Source organism: Manihot esculenta, chromosome 5 (assembly GCF_001659605.2).
Source record: "Manihot esculenta cultivar AM560-2 chromosome 5, M.esculenta_v8, whole genome shotgun sequence".
Classification (NCBI taxonomy): domain Eukaryota; kingdom Viridiplantae; phylum Streptophyta; class Magnoliopsida; order Malpighiales; family Euphorbiaceae; genus Manihot; species Manihot esculenta.
Genome location: NC_035165.2, coordinates 31,535,032 through 31,553,715, shown reverse-complemented (window position 1 = coordinate 31,553,715; position 18,684 = coordinate 31,535,032). Strand labels below are relative to the sequence as shown.

Sequence of the window (18,684 nt, the reverse complement as noted above, 5' to 3'; positions counted from 1 at the left end):
ATATAGTAAATATAATTAAATAAATTAAAAATTAAAAATTTAATATTTTTTAAAATAAAATTAAATTAACTTTAATTAAAAATAAAAAATTGATTTGATTACATTCAATTTTATCAATTTAAATTTTTAATAAATTTTTTATCTTTTATGATTTATTTTAATATTTTAATTTTTAATTGAAATATTTTAACTTTAATATAATCTAATTTATTTATATTATTGAAAATAATATACTATTATCTCTGTTCGGTTGAATTTAATTTTTTTAATTTTTTTTATTAAAATATTAAATTTGAATCATGTCTAACTTATCCAAAAAGTTAACTCAAGGGGAGAAGTATCTATAGCTCATATAAGGGATATATTATCCCTTTTCATAATCGATGTGAGATTCAACACATTTCTCACGCTTAAAATTTTACTGGTGTGTGGCATATTTATAGGAGATCTAACATCGAATGAGAGACTCTGATACCATATTAAAAGCTAACTCAAGGGAGGAGTGTCTATGTCCTATATAAGGGGCACATTATATATTTTCACAATCGATGTGAGATTCAATATAAAATCGAATCGAACTGAATTATTTAAAAATTTTAAAATTAAAAATTGAATCGAAATAAATAAAAAAATTAAATTAAAATAAATAAATAACTGAATTAAAAATTTAAATTAATTCAATTCGATCGTTTTTTATTTGAATTGAATACTGCCTACTATTGATCTAAAGTTGCTAATGCTTCTAATTCATGGGCCGGAGTGCTAGTTTGGGCTTTTGTTTATTTTTCTTTATATGTAGTTGTACATGTTGGGTAGTAGACCTTTTGATGTTTATCTCTTGAAAAAGAGGAGAGGTTTGATTGGGTGAATTAGCATCATCAGAGGCTATTATAATAAGAATCTCGTTGAACAAATATAAAGCCACATCAAAATCAAACAATCATCTGTCCCCTCTGCATGTTTTACACGCAAGTAATTCCCAATCAAATAGCTCGCTTTATCCAACTACGACTAACGCAAGTTGTGCTTGGATTTTGTCATTATTAACTTTTTTTTTCCTAGAAAAAGACTCATATAATATTATATTAATATGTAAAACTCCATTATTTTTAGATAAAAATTTCTTTAATTTTAAGGGTATCTAAAAGTTTGAAATTTGAATTTTATTTATTATGAAATTATTTATTTTTATAATATAAAAAACTTCATTAATTATTATTATTATATTAAATATATAAACTCTCTATTGATATCATGAATCATGATAGAAAAAAATCAATTTAATTAATATTTATACTTGAAATGAAAATTTTAGCTTTTTATTATAAAAAATCATTTTAAAGTAAATAAAATCAAGAACAATTTTATAAAAAATTTATTTAATTTTTTAAATTATCCCTAAAGATTTTTTAACATTTCTAAAAAAATTAAAATTTTATAACTTTGAAAATTTTATTGCATATGAATATAAAATTATAAATGATTTTTTAATAATTTATTTAAATGATTTTTTTATAAAATTATTTATACTGAATTATAAAAGAATTAGGGGAGAGTACAAATAAATAGAAATAAAATTTGATGATTCTCCTGTCAAAAAAATTTGATGATCAGTAAAAGTTAAATCGAATTAATTTTAAATAAAATTTAAATTAGAATTGAATTAATTGAATTTGATTTATTTTAATTTAGTTTGATTGGGTAAACGTTTTTTATAATGAATTTTGAAAATAACTTTAGCAAAATTGAAAAAAAAAATCCAGTAAAGGGCTGACGATATTTTTCTCTTGAAAATTATTAATGGTTTGTATGAACAAAGTACCCCAACCCACTCAAACTCACCATCTTGGTCCACCCACCATAAACAAAGTCTGCTTTCCCACTTCCTCATTATCTCTCTCTCTCTTGCATCATGCACTCATTCGTGGATTCTTGGCCTTGAAAATCGCTTTCCTTTCATATTCGTTTTGAAAGCAAGGCAACCTCATGTTGCAAGCCACACGCCCCAACAGTGAAAGGACACTTTCAAGTGAAGTGCTCAGCAGCTCCTAAACCAAGCGGTGTTTTGTCCTAATCTCTCCCTCTCCTTATAACCACTTCCATTGCCATCATACCCAACTCAATCCAAGAAAGTAAAGAGGTGATAATGATTGTAGCATGACTCCAGAATATGGGTTCAGAATTTTATATATCATCCTCGTTGGAAGAGTCTGACTACTCTGTTCTCTGTACTGCAGATTATTGAAAAAATATGTGTTTTAACTTCTTTGCAGTCCATGTTCAAATGGGTCTTCTTAGTTTGGGTTGGTGAGATAATAGATAGTTGCTTGCTTGCTTCTATTTCATGTGTCATCTAGTTCTTTGTCAACTTAAACCAAATCAATGTTTTGATTATCGAAAACCCAATTGCGGCTATGCTTTTGTTATGGCATTTAATGCTGTCCATATTACATTGAAAGGCTCAACTGGTGCTTGTGGCTTCTCTTCTTTCATACAAGGATCCCATTGAAGATTGTGGGCTAACGTCTGTTTTTTCTTTGAAGGGATTCTGCAAGTTAAAGCAGAGCACGTTGTAACCCTCCCCCAGTCCACCCATTTGATGCTGATTTTGAGTGTTTCTCCTTTTTTCATCTCTCTAGAAGTTTTACTCATTGGGTAATGTTCCTTTGAGATTTGTCGTTAACTATATATTTCAAATTTGGATCTTTGCTACCTTTTCAACTTTCTGTTACATTTACTTACTACCAAAGGGAGAAACAAGAAAACCAGCAGCAAGAAGAAGACTTAAAAGGGTAAGATCAGGTTTCTCTTTTAAATATATGTATATATTTTATCACTTCTTGGTATCAAAATTGCGTCTTGTGTTGGTTGTTTAGGTAGAATATTTTGATGAATAATCTAATGGGGACTGTGCACATGGAAGAAACGAAAGGGATTGAGAAGGAGAATTCGGAAGAGATGGGAGATGAGCCAGAGTACACAAGTAGAATTGCTCCGTGGAATAAACAGATCACAGTTAGAGGGGTCGTAGCTAGCTTAGTAATTGGCATCATATACAGTGTGATAGTGATGAAGCTGAACCTCACCACAGGCCTAGTACCCAATCTGAATGTTTCTGCTGCTCTACTGGCTTTTGTTTTTATTAGAACATGGACTAAGCTTCTTCAGAAGGCTGGAATTGTAACCAATCCGTTCACTAGACAAGAGAATACCATAATTCAAACTTGTGCCGTTGCTTGTTATAGCATTGCTGTTGGAGGTTGGAGGCTTTGATCTTATGACTTGTTCTATGAAATTTTCCTATTTTTTCTTGGCTCATTTTGTAAAAATTATTGAATATCAGGTGGTTTTGGGTCTTATCTTCTGGCATTGAATAGGAAGACATATGAGCAAGCTGGAGTTGATACAGAAGGGAATGCTCCTGGCAGCATAAAGGAACCTGGGATTGGCTGGATGACTGGTTTCCTCTTTGTTAGCAGTTTTGTTGGGCTGCTTGCGTTGGTTCCTCTTAGGAAGGTAATCCCTTTTTGGTTTTTTCCCTTTAACTAATCCTATTGCTTGATGGATTACATGTTTGCATAATTTATTAGTTAATTTCATTATTAAACTTCTTTATATTTACTTGTGGGACTGGAAATGGTATCTAATTTATGCATTTTTGGTAAACCAGATCATGATAATAGATTATAAATTAACTTATCCAAGTGGAACCGCAACTGCGGTTCTCATCAATGGTTTCCATACTTCTAAAGGAGACAAGCTTGCTAGGTATGCATCTAATTTACGTAGTTCATGCCAATTGAATATTAATTGGAAATTTGATCATGAAGCATTAAGTATACTTCTTGCAGGAAGCAGGTTCATGGGTTCATGAAGTTCTTTTCAATAAGCTTCATCTGGGCTTTCTTTCAGTGGTTTTACTCTGGTGGAGAGAGATGTGGATTTTCTCAGTTCCCTACATTTGGATTGAAAGCTTGGAAAAACTCGTGAGTGTTCATATTATACTTACAGTTTGTATCTCAACGTGGGATTAATTCTCCATTGATTGAACAAATTGGATTTTGCAGATTTTTCTTTGACTTCAGTTCTACTTACGTAGGAGCAGGAATGATCTGTTCCCATCTTGTGAATTTGTCTTTGCTACTTGGCGCTGTACTTTCTTGGGGAATCATGTGGCCACTGATAGGAGGGAATAAAGGAGATTGGTTTCCTGCTACTTTACCAGAAAGCAATATGAAGAGTCTAAATGGTTACAAGGTCCTATACTAGTTCATTTTCGATTACTTGCTTTAGTAAAGCTCCTGTCATCTTTCAGAAATGGTGGTGATTGCTAAAATCAGTGTTTTAATATCTCATATCTGTTGCAGGTCTTTATTTCTATTGCTCTGATCCTCGGAGACGGGCTCTACAATTTTGTCAAGATACTATATTTTACTGCCAATAGCATCCGTGCCAGAGCAAAGACTAACAATTCTAGAACAGGTAATTTTCAGTTCTGTATGTTCGATTTTGGCAACTTAGTTCTCAAGACATTGGGGTCAGCTCCGGTATCTCTAGCTTAATGGTATTAGAGTTTGCATCGCCAAATGTAAAACAGAAAAAAGGGAAAGAAAAAGAATAGGATAAAACATTTATGCAATGTTGAATTCATCAGGGTAGCATAAGATATTAACTTTCCTATATGTGGTTTCAGATGAGTCGAAACAAGCTCCGGATGATCTTCGGAGGAATGAATTTTTCATAAGAGAAACTATTCCAATGTGGGTAGCATGTTTAGGGTACACTGCGTTCTCCATCATTTCCATCATTGTGATCCCTCTCATGTTTCCTGAGCTAAAGTGGTACTATGTAGTGGTTGCCTACATTCTTGCACCTTCTCTTAGCTTCTGCAATGCTTATGGTGCTGGTCTAACCGACATGAATATGGCGTATAACTATGGAAAGGTGGCCCTTTTCATACTTGCAGCCATATCTGGAGGAAATAACGGGGTTGTCGCAGGACTTGTGGGATGTGGCCTGATTAAATCCATTGTTTCCTATTCTTCTGATTTGATGCATGATTTCAAGACTGGTCATCTAACTCTTACTTCTCCTCGGTCGATGCTTCTTAGCCAGGTGATTGGGACTGCAATAGGTTGTGTTGTAGCTCCTCTTACATTCTTTCTCTTCTACAAGGCTTTTGATGTGGGGAATCCTGATGGAGAGTATAAAGCTCCATATGGCCTCATATACCGAAACATGGCGATTCTTGGTGTCGAAGGATTCTCTGCCCTTCCCCAGCATTGCTTGCAGCTTTGTTATGGTTTTTTTGCCTTCGCTATCGCAGCCAATTTGGTAAGAGATCTATTCCCAAAAAACATTGGCAAATGGATCCCTCTCCCAATGGCTATGGCAGTACCTTTCTTAGTCGGGGCGAACTTCGCAATTGATATGTGTGTGGGGAGTCTGGTTGTGTTTGCTTGGCACAAGCTAAACAGCAGAAGAGCAGGTTTGATGATTCCTGCAGTGGCCTCCGGCTTGATCTGTGGAGATGGTTTATGGATTCTCCCCTCATCCATCCTTGCACTGGCTAAAATTCATCCTCCAATATGCATGAGTTTCAAGTAGAAATGCGGTTGAGAGCTCGCAAAATCTGTAGCTTTTGACCAATAAACTTTATTATAGGCACAAATATAGAGAATAATTAGAGAGCTTCCCCTTCTTAAGCAGTAAGTTGCAGGGCACGTTGAAATAGTGTATTGTATACAGGAACTAGTTAGAGCAATCAAAAAATAAAAAATAAAAATATATTTCTTATTTGAAATTGGAAAACAATAAGATAGAATAAATAAATAAAATCATTTGATTTTGTTTTTTCAATTGAAGTGTATGATTTAAGGGCTTGTTCTATTCTAACTAGATTTCACAATATCAATGATTTACTGAAAGTTTTATAGAGTTGATAGTTTTGAGCCTTGATAGAGTTTAACTGCTTGAGACTTATCTTTTTGATTCTCTAGTTAAAGACTACTTTATTTATTAATTTATTTCATTTTTAATGAGTAACATGATACACTTTAATTTATCATTTATATGGCAAACAATAATATATAATTAAATTTATTTAATAAAATTAATTTAATTAAAAATCACTAAATAAAATTTATAGATCCAAAGTAAAATTTTCATTCATATGCAGTTGAGACCAATTTACTATTTTATTTATTTAATAACATGTATAAAGAAATTTGAATTTTGATTGATCATAATATTTTTAAGAAAATTGCTTTATTGTTAACACTTTCTTTATTATGCAATTTCGTGCATCTGTTGTCTTTTTGATGTGGGCGTAAAGACAATAATTTTCAATAATTTGAAACGTAAAAAAGTTAAGAGAGTGTATGTGGTTATTTTAACTTAAAATCATATAATTAGATGTCTTTAATAATTAATTAAAATATATGGTTATTTTATAATATTATTAATAACTATTTAATAGTTAAGAGAGTGTATTATAATTAAATTATATGAATAATTTAATTTATTAAAATAATCAGACAATATTAAATATAAAAATAATTAAAGAGATAATATATATACACACAATAAGTCTAAATAGCTCACAAATAATTTATTTTATTTATATCCTTATTTATTTACTGTTTTCAATCATATATTATTTAATAATTTATAAAATTTAAATTTAAATTCTTTAAATAGAATTATAATTTTGAAAAAATAATTTATAAAATTATATTGAAATTACATAACATATTAAACATATTATTAAAATTATATAATAAAATCATAATATTACTAAAACTATTAAAATATATATAGACACAAAATTGATGCTCAGTTTCAATATAATTCTTACAAGGAAATAGAGTTAAAATTAAATAATTAAATAAATTTAATTTAGAATAATTTAATTCTTATAATTAAGTTATTATTTATTTTAATGCGATTGAAAATGATTTTTCAATTCGGTTAAAAACCCTCGATAATCATAAACAGCTCTAGAGGTGAAAAATAGAAGCAAAAGCTGAGAAGAAATCTTTTCCTACATAAAGTAGGACACAAAACCACAAAGACCAATGGTTTTGAAATGCCTTTCTACACAGGTGGAGAAGAATAAGCTAACGTCTAAAAGTTAAGAAAATCCAACCATATTTTATTAGACCCTAGAAACTATGGCTAGGTAAAAGCTTGAAAAAGCAGTAGATGAAAGAGATTCATCGAATCGCAGAGATGCATGTTGTGATAAATTTAGCTCGAGAAGAACTACAACAACCCATGTGTAGGGGATCATGAGTATCTCGAAGATAGACCCATTACCGTTCGCTATTAGCCTAGTAGGCCTGTTGCAAATGGTCTTCCGGACGACAAGTAAAGGCTGACAGGCACTATGTAAAAACAGATGAAAGCCAACCACTTCAAGAAAGAAACAAATATAAAAAATAAAAAATAATAAAAAAATCAATCAATTGAAAACATTTATCCAGTGAAAGAAAAAAATTAAATCATCTTTAAAAAATGACTGTCTAAGAACTGAACGAGGAGAAAAATCCAAATCCAACTTGTAACTGTCATATTCATGTATAAATACATGCAAAAACTGCATGCAAGTTTTTCTTCAGCTTACTTATCGGAACATTCAGAAAATTCTGAGAGTAAAATAAACAGTTGGTCAGAGTGTTTCCGACGGCTATATCAGAATGTTAAATTTCTAGATCTCAATAAAACCAAGCAAAATCAGGAAAGAGTGGTTCCAGATTCTTTCAAGTGAATCCAGTTAAAAAAGGTGCTGTAACCGTGTTGCAGCAAGCAACCAAGAATTCTGCTTGTGAAAATCTGGAATCCCAAGACATTCAAGAGCATGTCAAAGCCCTCAAATCAATAGATTAACAGCTTGATTACATACATAAGATTTTCTGCATGGGATCCAACTCAGAGCACTAAATAAATAGAACTATAATTGTGGGATGATGATCTTACAAAATGACATATCATTTGCAGAGAATTAAAGACGACAATAATTTTCAATGGTCCTGGGCATCTGACTGAATGTTCAATATTTGGGAAACTACAAGTTTAGAGAGTTCATTGATTGTGGCTTGAACATGGTCGTCCGACTGTCTAGACCATCCAGGTGATTGTGAGTTGGATCTAGTGTACTCATTTGCAGCAATCCTTGTCTTAGTTGATGTGGCAACAACATTTTCCAAATCTGATTGGCGCAAAGGCCTTGGTGCCTGAGGGGGAAAAATTATAATTGAAAATCACAAAAGAGTAAGTCTCAAATAGCTAGACATAAAGATAAAAGTGAGGTTTCCGGAGGAAATGGCTGCTCATAGAGCACTTAATTTCATTTCTTGCTAAGGTTCAAGTCAACTTAAGACATCACAAAGTCAGCAAAGGAAAATCATAGCTAGACAGTAGAGGAATAGGGAAAAATGTATGCAAGAGTGAAAAAAAATGAAGAGGATTAACCTAATTGGGTTCGGTTACTAATAGTCTATACAATTTTGAGAAGTTACAGCCCAATAATTTTTTTACACACACAGAAGCAACAGTTTGACTGTAACACATTGACAAGTATACCCATCAAAACAGACTTTATGAATTTAGATGTGTATAAGCCCAGCCACCATTAAAATAGATCTAAAAAATTTCTAATATTTTTGCAAATAAGATTTTTCATATCCCATATTATAAATACAATTGAAAGAGCAAACCAAAAAAAAAAAAAAGAAGAATATACTCACACTATATCGTTTCCCCTTCTTCTCCTCATCCAGTAGGTCCCTAATAGGAAAGTAAGCTGCTTTCTTGCAGAGTTCAAGAAGATCAGAACCTGTGTAACCCTCACACAAGCTTGCTATGTAGTCAAAATCAATGCCTTCTTCCACTTTCTCGCCCTTCAGAATAACCTTCAATATATCAACTCTTTCCCTGCGATCAGGCATCCCAATCTGAAAGGCCTGGGGAAGGCGCCGTAGTATTGCTTCATCAAGTTCTGATGGGCGGTTTGTTGCAGCAAGAACCATCACTTGTGCATTCTCTAAAATACATGAAATCAACAAAATAGTTTAGGCCAAGTAGGTACAACTAAACCCTGCAAACCTCAGTTTCAAGGATCCTACATATGGCACATACAGACTGTCAATTCCACAGAAGAAAACACAAAATGTAACTGTTTCAGGACAAGAACTCACGGTCTGTCGTAAACCCATCCCACAAAGCCATGAACTCGGTCTTCATATTAGTCAAAGCCTCGTGATCTGTAGTACGACGCTGCCCCAAAAAACTGTCGACCTCATCAATAAATATAATAGCAGGCTGAAGTTTATAAGCCAGGCTAAAAACAGCAGCCACTGTCACAGGATAGCAGAAAATAAACAGTACATCAGATTAACCCTTGGCAGAAGAATTGCAAAAGGAACCTTTACTTGCTTCACCTATTTCCTGTTAATATAAATAATTTTGCATCGAATGAACCAAATAAGAAATAACATAGATTTAAAGGAGAGAAAGAAAGGTCGAACCATATCAGAAACTTCTCAACCTCAATGTCCACATCAAAAAATGCAAATGATTGAACCACCTTATATTTGAAATTAATGACGTGCAAAGAGAGAGAGCGGGAGAGAGAGAGAGAGAGAGAGAGAGAGAGAGGGCTCAAAGGCTCATGATGCCATCAGAAAGAGATTGTCATATGAGTTTTAACCTAAAGAATTATACCAAGTCTACTGACATCATTCCAATTTTCCCCCAGAGCCCAATGAAACCATACAACATAGATTCAACTTAATTACAAAGAATGGTTTCTCACAAATATTTTATCTCAATGATAGTTGGACTAAATTCATTCAAAAGATTAAGAGATTCATGACGAGATATCATATAAAATCGAAGTGAAAACTAGAATTACTCACCGAGCTTTTGAGCATCACCAAACCACTTGCTCATCAGATTGGAGATCCTCACATTAATGAAAACAGCTCCTGACTCTTTTGCAATAGCTTTGGCAAGCATTGTCTTACCAGTACCTGGTGGTCCGTATAACAGGACTCCTTTTTGGGGCCCAAGAAGCTTCCCATGTGAAAAAAGGTCAGGTCTCCTCAGAGGAAGAATCACCAGTTCATACAATGATTGCTTAATACTTTCCAATCCTCCAATTGAATCAAATTCCACATCAATGTGATCGGGATTTATGACATCACAAGCTATTACATCCTGTTAAAAATGAAATAAAGGAGTCAAGGATATTCAAAGCAAGTTAATAGTGTAAAATTGTGGAATTGATCATAAGCCTCAAAGAGCCTTTATTACAACCAATCATATTGCCAAACATGCAAAATCTAAAAACTTTTAGACCATCAATCAGTTGCTGAGAACCTCAGAAGTGGTTAAATCTTCCACACACTCATGAAAGAGGAAAGGTTTCCATAGTGCAACCACTTCCCCCACTGAGACTGACATGTAAAATTCAAAAGGTTAAAAACAGAATCAAAGGTGGTTTTACCTGCTAAACCCACATAATGATTCAAAGACAAGTCGGTGTTAATTAAATCTCTTGCCTAAGAACCTTAATCCTGTCACTAAAGGCTGCACTTTTGCTATCCCATTAAAATCCTGTGTTTTATTTACATTTACTCAAACAAATAATCAGCATGGAGACCATTACTGATGTTGTGTTGTCAAACATCATCATTGAGGTATTAACATTTTGGATTCCTTGATAGCTCTGAATTTGATTTTGGCTCAAACTGTATCAGTTGGAATTTATAATTAAAAAGGAGGAAAAACAATTGGAGTGTTTTTGGAAAAATTACACCTATTTTTAATAGGACTTTAAAATGCATACTGAACATAAGAATTCATTCACATTCAAGAATTAACAATCAAAAGAAACTTATATATTGTAAATGTCATCAAATTAATTTTAACCTAAAATCAAAAACACCTAATCACAATTCACAAAAAAAATTTCAACTCAGATAAACACTAGTTTCAAAATTCTTTAAAGAATGACACATGTTTTTCGAAATAAATCACCTAAGTACACATTCAACCTATCATTTCTCTCCATCCTCACAATCTAAAAATACCCATAAAAAATTCTTTATCCCACTTTTGACGTGAACTTGGTGTTTAACATAGTGGTGAAAAATTCATATAACCCACATCAATTAGTTTGTTGTTTGCGAAATTAGCTAACCAAATGAGTAATTAAGAAACTCTTCCAACTAAAAAAAAAATATACACAGGATTAGAAGTACCTCGTAGGGATTGGTCTGGATAAGAGGGCGACCCAACCGCTTCGCAATTTCCTTCTTCTGTTCAAGAGCCTTCTTCGAAGCCTCACGGTTAGGGTCAAGATGTCGGAGGCCCGCAAACAATACCAGACAACTTAGGGCTGCACTTGCAGCGTATAATACAAGCTCCTGCAAGAACTTGGTCTCCGATAAGCCACCCATTTCTTTGCTCTCTTGATAGGGTGTCACAAATTCTACAATTTGAGAAAAGATTAAAGACGTAGTCTCTCCTGAAAATTGAAGCTATGCTCTGGTAGGAGAGTGCTCGGGAAGAAGGGAATTATGTCCTGGAACGTTGTTTCTTTTGAGTCGGTTCGGCACCTCACGCCTATGGGCTTGGGCTCCAATATTGCTCCACAGATTATGAACTTGTTTGAAATGTTGAAATTAGCACACTTCTAATTTTTTTTATTACGGCGAATTAACTCAAATAATCTAAATGTTTTTGTTTATATTTTAAATTCAGTTTTAGATAATTAAATTAAATATTTAATATTTTTTAAAAAAAACTTCACATTCATATCTCAATCTAAATAGTTACAACAACAATTATCAAGACATCTAAACGATCAAATAGTTATATCTTTAATTAAAGTACTGTTGGAGAAAAAAAATTCAAATTGGTAAGTGTTTTTTTTTTTTTCACAGTTTTGATGGTAACAGATAAAGTAGAACATAAATTGAATAAAAATAAAAACAATGGATAAGAGAGGCTAGTTTGAAAAAAAAGAGACTTAATAAGAAATAAATAATTATTTTTTTTTAAATTAGTCCCCTTAATTATTATTTCTTTATTTATTATCGTTTTATTTATTTAGATTCTATCATCTCTATTGCAACCAGAGTTTTAAAAAAAGTTATTGACTAATTTGATTTTTTTTTCTGTATCGATGCTTTGAACAAGGATGTGGTCACTGATCTTTTGTGTATTTTGATAATTGTATTTCCGCTCTTCAAGATTTGAATGTTGGAATATAAATATGAATTTGTGAAAATGTTTGGTTTATGTAGAATGATAATATTTGTTATCCTTCACAATAGAAATTACAACCTATTTATATATAAGATATTGTATCTAAAGAGAAGGAAAATCAAATCTATAATTATACAATTCCTAAGATTAAGCAACTGATTAATCTATCAATATTTATTTCCTATATTAACATATTTACTTCCTATAATCTATAACACTCTCTCTCAAGTTGAAATATAAATGTTAATCATGCCCAACTTGTTACATATATAATCAACTTCAGTTATAAGAACAACCAACCCAAAACAATTAAAATAAACAAAGGATCAGAAGAACAAAACCCATGAACAGTACCCAATGAACAGGAATAGTGCTCGATGAACAGAGTTCTAAGTCTCCAAATGTTACCTTGATGGATAACCCGATAAACATAGCCCTAAGTCTCCAAACGTTACCCTTTATAGATAATTCAAATGAATAGAACCTTAAGTTTTCAAACGTTACCATTGGTAACCCCATGAATAGAGTCCTATGTCTCCAAATGTTAGCCTTGTGGATAAACCCAATGAACAGAACCCTAAATCTCTAAATATTATCTTAGCCTTAAGTTTTCAAAAACAATTTAAATATCTATGGATAAGAATCTAATACCATGTATAAATATTTATTTCCTATATTAACATATTTACTTCTTATAACCTATAACAGTTTATTTTGTCCGATCAACAAAAAGGTTGAAATATAAATATGAAATTACAAAAAGGTTGAAATATAAATATGAAATTACAAAAAGGTTTGGATTATTTCATTCAAAAAACTAAAAATATAATTAACTAGAAAATAATAAAAAAAGGCTTGTGGGATGATAGTTGACATTTTTAAATTCCGGTCAAAATCGATTTGGACTTATGAATAAAATAATAATAAATTTTAAAGGTTTAGTTTAATAGTTCAAAATTAAAAGTTTAGGATATAAATAGTGAGTTGACAAAATGTTTGAATTATTTGAGTTAATAAGCCTTTTATTAAATAAATTTATACATTTCTATAAGTTTTCATGTATTTGATGTTTGATGAGATTTATGAGTTAAATGATAATATTGGCTGAAGAAAATTTTTAGAGATTAATTTTTCATCATAAGTTGAGTTATGTAGGAAATTCTATACTACTTTTGAGTATTCTTATAATGCTAAAATTCTCAATTTGAATATACTACTTGTTCGCTTTAGGTTGAGAGATAAATTGGTGTATTATTTCATTACAAGTTTTAATCTTGATTTAGGTGTTTATGATAAAGAATATGTAAAAACAGCTCTATATTTAAACTATTTGTGTGATTATCTTGCATATTGAATTCCGGTACAGGTTTATAAGAAATTAATAGGGAATTCATGACTTGAATTAAGGGTGGTAAATCAAAAGCAAATAAAATTCAAAGCCTCGCTCTTAGATGTATCCATAGGTTTCTTTGTTATATTTTTTCTAAAAAGAATAAAATTCCCACTGAACTAACCAAATATGAATTGTTCTTTCTTTGATATACAATGAAAAAACATAAGGTAAATTTTAGATTTTAGTTAGTCTCACAATTTAGAATCATTTTTAACACAAAGCGTGACATATACTTGAATTATGTGATTTCTGTATTAGCTGTAAATATGAGTCTGCTTAATGAACACAACACTAATTTACACATTGTCGAGCACATACTTTTTTTTGATATTACTGCACTTAACTCTATTGAGATATAGAAGCTAATGATATATTATGTACTGCATACCATACCCCATGAGTATATACTAATGATATATTTTGAGGACTATTTTATTTTATTTTTATATTTTTTCTGAACATATAAATATGTAATTCTCATAGTGTATTTTGTTGGAAAACTCACAGATAAATAAGAAAACCCTAACCGCCATGGACGTAGCTAAATTGGTGAACTACATTTAATCTGTGTGTTATTTATTTTTCGTACTTATTTTTGTATTTTGTTATTATTCGATCCCTAACAAACTCAATTCCTTTCTTCAATTAAAGGTTAATCTAGTTGAGTTTTTTTTCATCCAATTGCGATATCCAATTTTATTTTATTTTCATCTTAATTTTCTATTTTCATTCTTCTTCTGCTTCATAAAAAATATCACTTCCATTGCTGTCTTTCTAAGTATTTAAGAGGCCTACTGAATATTTTATTTAGATAATATATTACTAATTAATTCAATTAAGTACATAATTATTTAATTAAGTTAATACAAATAGCGTTTAACATAGTAATTTATATTAAGGAATTGAATGATTTGATTTAAATAATTTTGCTTGTAAATTATTAATTAAGATCAAGTTGTTCTTCATTAAATGCAATTAAATTATTCTAACATTAAAAAAGAATTTATGAAATTCACTTGATTGAACACTTTAATCAAACAATAGAAAATTAAGTGAATTATTTTTAAATATCAATAATAACTGATAAAACCTTTTAATTTAAATTATCTTCAACTTGATTACTTACTTTATTTAATAATTATTTTTCAGTCTTTATTAATAAAGTTCTCAATTGCGATTTTCTTTCCTTCTCTTTTCTATCTCAAAATTAATTTTTTTTCTTATATTTTCTTACTTGAAATAAAAAAAAAAAATTTTTATAAATTTCTGAGGGTCAAAATTCATTCATCTTATCTACAAAATAAATTTTGAACTTAAAAAAAATACTCACATTTGACAGATTCGACGTTCGTCAGCGTCTCATATGTAAATCCAATCATAATGTCAATGTCTCATGTAAATACAACCATAATCAATGTAGATTCTACTATAATCATTAATCACATTATGTCCCATATAAATTCTACCGTAATCAATACCTTACATCTAATTTAACCATTGTACATATAATCATTGTATGGTAAATTTTTTCTTTTTCTGAGAAAAGGATGAGTATTTTGTTATGTCTATTGTGAAACGCAGTTACAAATCTATGAGGCAGGCAGGGGTTGCATCCATCCTAAATGTAAATATTGGGGGTGGCATTGAGCTAACCAGTGTATAAGGCTAGGGACAACTAGGAGAACAACTCCTATGCCTAAGCCAGCAACGAGGAACGAGGGTTCCGAATACATTCACTGACATCTCTTCATCTCCCCAGGAAAAAGAGGCCTGTGATAATCTACTTTCTACACTTCCAGATCCTCCTGGGTTACATGACTTGCCTGTTTTTACTACCAAAATGCTTGAGGGTTACAGTTGGCAATTCTTGATTACCGATTTTTCTATAATACCGGTCACTCCATGCTTTACCTGCTCAGAATTGTGCACTGCAGAGAATGAGCGTGGGAAGAATATAGAAGCTGCAAAGTTGTTATCTCTCCATGAGAAAATTATTCATCAGGTAACTGAAGCAACAACAGGTTTTCTGATATTGAGGCTGATCTTATAATGCTAAAAAGGTACCATGCTCTTCCCAAAGCACGCCTCAGGATATTAATGAATTGGTGGGCATGCTTCAGTTTGAATTTGAAAAAAAAAAATACATATCTGGCACACCTGGAGGCTAGGAAGACTCTGCAAATCAAAGTATTGGCAAATATTGATGTCAAGATACAGGACATTGCTCTTGAGGCAGAGGAGCCCATCATAACTATTCTCAGTTGCCAAGAGGCAGCCTGCAGAGCTGCTATGGAGGCGAATAGAGCTCAACTAACAACTTCGAGAATCTAGTTTTTCTACAGGTGTGTAAGAACTTAAACTATGGCTATTAGTATAGACCTGATATGTAGGCTTGTAGGCTCAATTTAATGGGATCTTCTGCAGTGGAGCCTCTGCTAGAATGCAGCCTAAAAACACAGTTTGTAATGTATAGACAAATGCCAGAGAACCTGAGGATGAATATGATTTATAAGCTTATTGTTTCTATGACATTCCTCTAATGGATCTCTCCGGAAGCAACAGAAAATTGCATTTTACTTCCAAAAGGCAGTTCATTCAGCCTAATGCTGAACTTCAAATGGAAGGTAATGAAACCTCATAAAAAAAATAAGATGCTATCTTTATATCCTCTTCAAGAAAGCACTTTACTTCAAAGAAGCTCATATGCCAAGTAATCACATAACATCATATGATTCAAATCAATAACTAAGCACAAGATTCAAACATGTACCAGATCTATTTTTTCTTTTGAATTCTTTTTTGTAGTTCCTACACGAGTTCCAGTCAATTAACTTGATGAGATAGAACACTGGAGCAATACCACCATAAGCTTTTGTGAAAATAATTTTATTAACAGATAAATCAAGACTTCAAATATCTTTCAGATGTGGAACATGGCAAGAATGACAGTGACAAACAATGACAATTTCAATTCTGATCAGTTTCTTTACAACATGAACATTACCAAGAACTATATGCTTAACAATCAATGCTGGAACAAACCGAAGGAGGATCCTAGCAGGTTGTTACCAGTTTTCCTTAACAATTTTCGACTTCTCAAGTATGAATTTCCCTTCCTTGTACTTCTGAGATGCTTCATAAGCTCGCTCGTACTTCCAACCCAACACCTCACGGCAATCAGCACAATAGATATCAGCAACAGTATGGAGACCAGTTATCAGATGCCTATCTTCTTTAGCACCTACAATAATATTCATTGCGTGGGAGAACAGAAATGCTCGGCCATTTCTTCCCTATGAAGGAAATGATGTAATAGATTGTTGAACAATACAAAATTTTCTTGTAACTTCCTATAAAAATAATAATAATAACCTCCACAAATTGAAAACAAAAAGAGAATTAAGTAACTGGATGAAACCTGCAGTAAAGATTTAACTGAAAGCACATCTGAAAATTATTTTCGCAGAAAGAGCTAAACCCACAAAAATTATTTTCACAGAAAGTAAACCCAGATGAGGATTCATGTTTCATCCACTCAAAACCCACGAAAAAATCATATATTTGCTGTACAAGATTTTCAATCAAAAGATCATAATACAAAATCTCATATCACAGAAAGGAAATAACAGCTAAAACACAATTGGTTAATATCTTCAGGGATTCAAGTGCTTCACCTGAAAAGCCTTAGAAATTATATCATCATGAAGAGAAACATGGTTTCGACAATTATAACAGCTGTACAACCGAGGACCCACCAATTCCGCCATTAATCAACAATTTCAGGTTTCAAGTCTAATAAACACCATCAGAAAAGAAAACCCAATAGAGAAAATCACACAAAACTTCATCTGAATTCAACATAATCCAATACAAGAAAAGCAAAACTGATCACTCACAGAGCAGAAAAGTTCCCAAGCGTTGGAAAAAGGAAAGTAAAGTTGCAGTTCTCTTACTGTACAAGATCAAAACATGACGAATAGTGGGCAAGATACCTCAAGTTTCTCTACCTACAATAATTACCCAAAAGTCTGCCAAGAAAAGTGAAAGGAGCGTTAGCGTGAAAGAATAGACCAAGGTTAAGTGAAGAATCCATGAAAGGTTAGAATTAGATAATAAAGAAATAATTCAACAAAAAAAAAAGTGGGTTTGATAGAGACAGGATTGTATTGAAAGAGTAAACTACAAGAACAATGAACAAAGTAAAGAAAAAAAAAACGAGAATTAATACTAATAGATGTTAAGAATAATAATTGCCCTACCAAAGGAAGCAAAGAAAATCTGTAAGTGGGTAAGGAGGGAGAGAGAGAGAGAGAAGATAAACCAAAAATCATGCTACAATCAGTGATTATTATATAATAGAATTGGATTAGGATTCCAGCTGTACACTGAAATCCAACAATTAAACCAATAGAACAACTGAAGTCATTAAAAGTCCTTATTCTTTACTTGGCTCTGAAAGTTAGAATTTTCGTCAGTTTGACTTTGGTAGCCTAAGATGGTTAAACCAGGACTGCTAAAAGTAATTCTACACCTCTGACACCATAAATAATTATTAAATTATTAATTTATTATGAAATAAAAATATACTAGTTTTTCTTTTTAAATTTTTTTATTATTTTTAATGATTAAATATAAACTTTTTAATTCTTTTAAATAGAATTTAGAATTAGAATTTTTTAAATTTTCTTATTCACTTATTTTCTTTATGAAAGTAAATAACAAATAAATAAATTGTTCATATTAACTAAATTATAATAATTCAAAAATTTTAAAATATTACTATAAATATACTAATTTTAATTTTAATTGTGTTTTGTTGAATATTATTATTATTACTACTTTAATATTATAACTTGATCTAACTGAAACAAAACTGTGCTGCGATTAGTCATTGTGTAAGAAAGAGAACGTGAAGTGGTTGGCGTCTATAGCAGCTACTTTGATACTCAAGTTAGTAAACTGAAAAAAATAGTGAATGTAAGGAATTACTTAAAATTTAAAAATAGTTGTATTAAAAT

At 31.5% G+C, this 18,684-nt stretch overlaps 3 protein-coding genes across 10 annotated transcripts; 1 reads left to right on the top strand and 2 right to left on the bottom strand.

Moving 5' to 3' along the window:
- Positions 1-1,895: 1,895 nt before the first annotated feature.
- Positions 1,896-5,859, top strand: LOC110615588 (metal-nicotianamine transporter YSL3). Of its 6 annotated transcripts, none has more exons than XM_021757546.2 (10): positions 1,896-2,140; positions 2,238-2,303; positions 2,544-2,792; positions 2,877-3,259; positions 3,344-3,516; positions 3,671-3,768; positions 3,852-3,986; positions 4,068-4,257; positions 4,368-4,482; positions 4,694-5,859. In XM_021757546.2, the coding sequence occupies exons 4-10, from the start codon at positions 2,890-2,892 to the stop codon at positions 5,605-5,607; spliced, it is 1,995 nt and encodes a 664-aa protein (XP_021613238.1). In that variant the 5' UTR covers positions 1,896-2,140; positions 2,238-2,303; positions 2,544-2,792; positions 2,877-2,889; the 3' UTR covers positions 5,608-5,859. The 6 variants fall into 6 exon arrangements, with proteins under 6 accessions (XP_021613238.1, XP_021613237.1, XP_021613239.1 ...); XM_021757545.2 differs by having other exon boundaries at positions 2,238-2,307; XM_021757547.2 differs by lacking the exon at positions 2,238-2,303.
- A 1,987-nt stretch (positions 5,860-7,846) lies between these two features.
- On the bottom strand, positions 7,847-11,559 carry LOC122723624 (outer mitochondrial transmembrane helix translocase-like). The gene is made up of 5 exons (XM_043956366.1): positions 11,265-11,559; positions 9,918-10,218; positions 9,198-9,356; positions 8,748-9,043; positions 7,847-8,234 (listed from the first exon to the last, which is right to left on the bottom strand). The coding sequence occupies exons 1-5, from the start codon at positions 11,460-11,462 to the stop codon at positions 8,022-8,024; spliced, it is 1,167 nt and encodes a 388-aa protein (XP_043812301.1). The 5' UTR covers positions 11,463-11,559; the 3' UTR covers positions 7,847-8,021.
- A 4,977-nt stretch (positions 11,560-16,536) lies between these two features.
- On the bottom strand, positions 16,537-17,871 carry LOC122721227 (protein yippee-like At4g27745). 3 transcript variants are annotated; one of them, XM_043956403.1, is made up of 3 exons: positions 17,659-17,871; positions 17,341-17,458; positions 16,537-16,959 (listed from the first exon to the last, which is right to left on the bottom strand). In XM_043956403.1, exons 2-3 carry the CDS (start codon positions 17,431-17,433, stop codon positions 16,732-16,734), a joined length of 321 nt encoding a protein of 106 aa, XP_043812338.1. In that variant the 5' UTR covers positions 17,434-17,458; positions 17,659-17,871; the 3' UTR covers positions 16,537-16,731. The 3 variants fall into 3 exon arrangements, with proteins under 3 accessions (XP_043812338.1, XP_043812336.1, XP_043812337.1); XM_043956401.1 differs by having other exon boundaries at positions 17,563-17,862; XM_043956402.1 differs by lacking the exon at positions 17,659-17,871 and having other exon boundaries at positions 17,341-17,556.
- Between the last annotated feature and the right edge of the window lie 813 nt (positions 17,872-18,684).